Source organism: Gossypium raimondii, chromosome 6, assembly GCF_025698545.1.
Source record: "Gossypium raimondii isolate GPD5lz chromosome 6, ASM2569854v1, whole genome shotgun sequence".
NCBI lineage: Eukaryota > Viridiplantae > Streptophyta > Magnoliopsida > Malvales > Malvaceae > Gossypium > Gossypium raimondii.
This window is the reverse complement of record NC_068570.1, coordinates 37906446-37912807: the sequence shown is the minus strand read 5'-3', so window position 1 is coordinate 37912807 and position 6362 is coordinate 37906446. Positions and strand designations below refer to the sequence as shown.

Below are 6362 nucleotides of genomic sequence, written 5' to 3'. Positions count from 1 at the left end.
AATCCATTTATCTCTTGACTATATCTCTATGTCAATTCAACCGATTAAACAAATTTTAATAAGCAAATGTGTTAATGCACATACATACTTATGAAATCAAAATAATCTCTTGTACATATCTCTATGCCAATTCAAAAATTAATTCAATTTTCATAAGCACATAAAAGAGTATGTGAGGTAACAATGTATTTTTACCTTGAAACAGTTTAATCACAATAATCTTGCAAGTTATGCAAGGCTAATGTATCGTTAGATACCATTAATAATTTAACCCTTAGCTACCTTAGATGGTTAAACATGCACTGATTAAGTATCGTGTCAATTAATTAAAATTTCAATCCGTTTAAATAATTAATTTATTAGTTACCTTACAATTGCAACGCAAGAATAACTTAGTCATGGATTTACTTAATCAAACATCTTACCAAGACCTATAACAACACAAACACAATTTTAATAAATTAAGTGGACAAAATGCAATCAACCTAACATGAATTAGATTTAAGCCATAATAATTAAAGTAAACATATCAACATCACAAATATTCATGGCATGTTAAGAACAACAACAATAAAATTAAAATGATAAAGAACAAGAATCAAATCTGGTGTTTCTTTGAGGCTTGACTAGTTTGCTCCGCCCTTCCTTCTCTGATTGTATTTGTTGAACTGTGGCTTCCATGAACACTTGAATGATTTTTCCAATGGTGGTTGAAAGACTCTTTCTCAAGAGGTAAAATCGACAAGGGAATGGGGAAAGGATAAGAGTCAGAGAGAAGTGAAAGGATGAGAGGGTTTGAGATGTGTTTGAAGTGAGAAGCCAATGGGGTATTTATAGGTTGAGATGACTACTAAAAATAACAAAAATCAGCAGCCAAAGACTCCCCCCATGGCCGGCCACACATGTGGCATGTTTGAAGGTTCCAAACATGCTATTTTTAGGTCGGGACAAATCTGGAAAGGCATGAATAGTGGAGGGGTTTGAATGCAAATTGAAGGAGTCTTCAAGGGTCATTTTGCAAGCCAAATAATCAGCCAAACAAGTTGATTGGGTCAACATGTGGGACGGTTTTGGGCAGCCTAGTGCTCAGTTGGATTGGTTTTCTTGGTTCAACTCAACTAGGCCTTTTTTCCATAATTAATTAATAATAAATCATTTAACCCTAATTAAATTGGATTAAAATTAAAATAAATTATATTATGAACTAATATTCATAATATGGACCGTCTTAGGCCGAGAAATTAATTTGCCTTGATGCTTCAAAATTGCTTCTTGGTTTTGCGCTTCTAGTAATGTCTATCGAACTGTTTTTTGCCCTTTCTGCAAATCTGTCGAAAATAATAAAAATTAATCAAATTTTGATATAAAATTAATTAAAATTCAACATGTTAATAACTTGAGTGCAATTTAATTATTTTATAATAATTATATATTTTTCGACAAAAATTTTACCGAAACTGCATGAATTTGAGTTAAAAAGGGCATGAAAAAGTGTATATATTTTCGTGTTTCCAATAAGAGGTTGATGCAGAGCCAGGTTACCATGGCACTTCTTCCCCTAAAAATCTCATGGCAGTCTGTTTGCTGATGACTCCTTTGTTAGGGATTTTGTCCTCATTTCCTTGGATAGGGACATTGACTCGTTGACAAAATGCAGTAATGAGAGATGGAAAAATTTGGGTGTCTGCATTCTTTTGTGCGCAACGATGAACTTCTCTAAAAATAATTTTCCAGCATTTATCTTTCTTCCAATCATAATAGAGTACAGTAACAACATGGGTTCCTTTGAAATTGTAGAGTTCTGAGTTGAAGGGCTAAGGCGAGATTTAAGAAAATTGTATCATACCCTACAATGAGGCTTCAAAGAAACACGATCGATGGTGTAGCATTCATTCTAAGAAATTGTCTATTTGGTCTCGTCCATGCATAAATCCTCAACAACTTGATTGAGTCCTTCTGATGCTATTGTCTTGAAAAATTGAGAATGTTCAACAGGGCCTTTAGGTAAACCATATTGTGCGTTGATGGACTATTTATCGAATAACACTGAAGTACCGCGTACATAGATGAAAGCATTGTGTAGAGAGGTTAAATGGGCATAAAATTCCTTTACAAATTTCGTGAGAACATCGTCAGGATGAAGGAAGAAGAGTTACCATCCGTGTTTCTCTACCATGGAAGAAATTGCTTCAGTGTATCCCACAAAGGCTGCGTCTTGAAAAAGAAAACCATTTTCCATATAAAAGGGTCACTTCGATGTGTTCGTGTTGTACTTTTCTTCTGTTCTTGGAGGCATAGAGGTTGATGAGTATGGCATACGTTGAGCCATTTGAGAAGAAATAGTAACTGTAAAAAGAAATATTTCAGACTTTTACAATTATGGAGGAAAAAATGAAAATGATGAAAAAGAAGAAACTAAAAATAACTTGGAGAAAGAAAATGAATTGACTAGGGTAAAAATGAGAGAGGATATAGTAGTGATGTGGGGGATAATATTAGCCTGAAATTATGGCTAGACACAGTAAAGTAAGAATTAGGCGGGAAAAGACAAAAATAATATAAAAATTCAGCTAAAAATTGGCAAGAATGCTAAGTGGGCTAACTAATACAAAGCCTGGGCCAAAATCTACTTCCAACAAAAGAAATAAAGAAAAATTAATTAAACTGATAAAAGAAAGAAATAAAAAGAAAATGACTTAAATAAAACCAGGAAAAAGAAAACACTACGCAGGTCGAGGAGCAATGGAATGTTTATCACGAAGTATGGGAAATCCCCAATAATGATTCAAACGTTGGCCATTGACTTTGAAATTAAAGCCAGTCTTTCCATCTTTGACTTCTGTTGCTCCATAATGGTAAACATGCACTATCTCCAATAGGCCAGACCAACGAGACTTCAATTTGCTAGGAAACAATTTCAGCATCGAATTGAACAACAATACTTGTTGTCCAGGTTCAAATTGTCATGGCAAAATCTTCTTATCATGCCATCGCTTTGTCTTTTCTTTTTACAATTTGGCATTTTCATAAGCTTGAGCTCTAAATTTCTCCATCTCATTCAGCTCTAGTAGTCGATTATTGCCAGCATTAATCCAATCAATCTTCAATTTCTTAATTGCCCAAAAATGCCTTATGTTCAAGTTCAACAGGCAAATGGCAAGGCTTCCCATAGACGAGTTTGAAAGGTGACATTCCCAATGGTGTCTTAAAGGCAGTGCGATATGCCTACAAAGCTTCATCCAATGTGGATGACCAATCTTTTTGGGTGTGAGTGACCACTGTAACACCCCTAACCTATCTCCTTCATTGAATTAAGGTTACGGAGCATTACCATACAATCAAAAACATTTAAACATTTTAATAGTAAATAATTTAATCACATCATAAACCATTCATTCACATGCACACTGTCCCTAAATTGAGCCATTGAGGGTGTAAAAATAGCTTAGAAGAAATTTGAGACCAATTTGAAACAATTTGGAAAGTTTAAGAAAAAGATGAAAAATTTGCAAAATAGGGGTCACACGACTGAGACACACGCCCGTGCAACCTCCATACTAGGGACACACGGCCGTGTTCCAGCCCGTGTTCTCACCCGTGTAACTCTCTGAGTAGGGTCACACGGCCATGTCACACTTCCATGAGCTAGGCCGTATAACTCTCAAAGTTTCCCCACACGTCCGTGTGCCAGGCTGTGTGTTAGGCCGTGTAACTCACTGACTTGGAACCTTAAGAAATTCTCATATGACACACGATCGTGTCGCCAGGCCTATGCTTCACAAGACTGAATCACACGCCCGTGTCTCAAGCCATGTAAACCAAAATTTCACCTAAATCAAGCCATTTCATAACCTAACCATGCATGAACATTCAACTCATTTGTGCACAGTTAAAAGGGGACCTAAACAACATCCAAACATACGTCAAAATGTCATATCAAGATCCTAGATCAACTAACCAATATGCCATTCAAAGGCACCACAATTATAACAACAAAAAATTTACCAAAACATGTGAATATTTCCTAATTCCATACATAAAGACTTCATTCTATTATGTGCCTAAAACACAATATTATTGATCATTTCCAAGTCAACATCTTGTACCAAAATGTCATACACATCAATTAGCAAAAAGTGACCAAAAGGACTTACCTAATAAAGCATTATAAGTCCATCAACCATACTTAAACATCAACGCACAAACATACCAAATTACCATTTACATATTCATCAAATCACCATTATAAACCACCTTATACATCTTAATATTACCATTTCCAAACATAATAACCTAGTCCAAATATGAATTAAAACATGTCACAAGTAACCATTTTAAAATTATAATCAACATGCCAAGAGAACGATATCAACAAGAACTTTAAAGTAACCAAAATCACATAACTTGGTAAGGTATCAAGGTGTAACAAACCAACATAGCTCTCCAAAGCTTACACATACCAAAAACATCGTTAACACATGCACCATAATACCATTAGAAATCACCCTATACATGCCATTATAAACCTTAGCCAAATTACTCAAAAACTACCGAATTATCCACTAGATAGTGTGATAGATCTCCGATGAACTTCTAACCAATCGAACTTCTAACTATCGAATGCTTAGTAAACTAGTATAAACTTTAAACATAATATACCATTTCATTAACGAACTTTATATAATAAGTATAAACATTTTACAAATGCCATAAGCCTAATAAAAGCCTATATAAATCCATCAAACTCACAAGTTAGTAGACTTGTTCATGATACATAAGAAATCAACCATGTATAAACATAGCATTTAATTTATCGTCGTTACCATACGATCATGATTCATTCCATTTGCTTACGTACTGTTCCCAATGCCATGGTTTTAACATAAGCCTATTCAAGCATCATCAAGTTCACATGCTAGTGGATTCATTAGCAATCATATATCACATTTATAACATAAATAGATTTCATAAGATACATTCGGTTCAACGTCCAAATCAATCCCGACTTCAGTATAACTTCGGTGATGTATTTTTCCTTCGGTAAATGTGGGATGTACTTTGACCTTATTAAAGAGTCTTGACGGTTTTGGTTGTAAAGAATTGGTGTCTAATGTTTGAATGATAAATGAAACGCCAAGTTATAAAAAGATAAATTTAGGTTATTTGATTACGAAATAGTTTATTAATTGTAAATTGTCCGATAGGTCCGGTTATGCTCTATAACCCTGTTCCAACGACGATTTAGGGTTGAGAGGTGTTACATTCATAAACCTTTCCATTGAGTCACTTACTGCTCCATTCCTTTTTGTAACCGTTGAACCATCTAGAATTACATTGGATACTCAGGAAAGCTCACACGAAGTGTACCTTTACATATAATTGTAATATTTCCCTTACATCAATGTTTGCACGAGCTGTGAAATGGGCCTGCTCACACGAGCTGTGGGTCGGAATGTAAGCTACACGTTGCTGCTCACACAAGTTGTGGAGAATTTGCAACAAATGATGGACCTCAACCATCTGTACGACATTCAAGACCAGCACCTGAAACATGAAACACCAAAAATTACTTTACAAAATAGTCCTATCTAGCAACCAAGCTTAAGATTCTACCATAAAATTTCAAGAATATCTCAAATTCATCAATGAAACATTCCATAACATTTGACAGTTTTACAAATTAGTCCCCGGTTTAGTTAGATTAAGCTAATACGAGCTCAAAAACATAAAATCACTAAAAACGGGTAAGATTTACTCACCCAATTGAAGAACATAGGTTTTCCCAAAGCTTTCCCCATGTCTTCCATGGCTATTCGGCTTGTCCAACAAGAATAAGGAAGAAAATTTGATAATATCATCTTTTAAGTCTTTCAATTTAACTTTTTCTTTAATTATTTATAAAATTAACCTTTAATTTAGAACTTATAAATCACTAAAACATGTCCAGAAATGTCCACTATATATAAAAATGGTATAATTACCATTTAAGGAAGGTTTAATTGCACAATTGGTCTTCAATTAAATTAAACTCCAACTAAATATACTTTTTACAATTTAATCCTAAACTAATTAGGACTAAAAGAGCTAATAGCCTAAAAGCTAGTGGATTTAATCATGTCACCACCACTTGGACTTTTTGACCATGGTTTAATTACCATTTTGGTCCTTTTGCATTTTAAATCTATAGCGATTAACTTTTGCATCCTTTACGATTTAGTTCTTTTTCCTTATTTAACTTCCAAACATTAAAATTTCTTAACCAAATTTTAATACAACCTTAATAACATTTCGTAAATATTTAATAAAATATTTATAGCTCGGTTTATAGAAACAAGGTCCCGATATCTCATTTTCTAAAACCA

General features: G+C 34.1%; 1 protein-coding gene across 1 annotated transcript; it reads right to left on the bottom strand.

Moving 5' to 3' along the window:
• Positions 1-2723: 2723 nt before the first annotated feature.
• LOC105771955 (uncharacterized) lies at positions 2724-3170 on the bottom strand. Its single transcript, XM_012593327.1, has 2 exons — positions 3013-3170; positions 2724-2904 (listed from the first exon to the last, which is right to left on the bottom strand). Exons 1-2 carry the CDS (start codon positions 3168-3170, stop codon positions 2724-2726), a joined length of 339 nt encoding a protein of 112 aa, XP_012448781.1.
• Between the last annotated feature and the right edge of the window lie 3192 nt (positions 3171-6362).

What these genes read in the sequence shown, in the direction of transcription:
- LOC105771955 (XM_012593327.1), bottom strand. Translation starts at nt 3,170, where the DNA reads ATGGGAAGCCTTGCCATTTGCCTGTTGAACTTGAACATAAGGCATTTT. An exon ending in GCTTATGAAAATGCCAAATT is followed by an intron (nt 2,905 to 3,012) that starts GTAAAAAGAAAA and finishes ATTGTTTCCTAG; the next exon opens with CAAATTGAAGTCTCGTTGGT.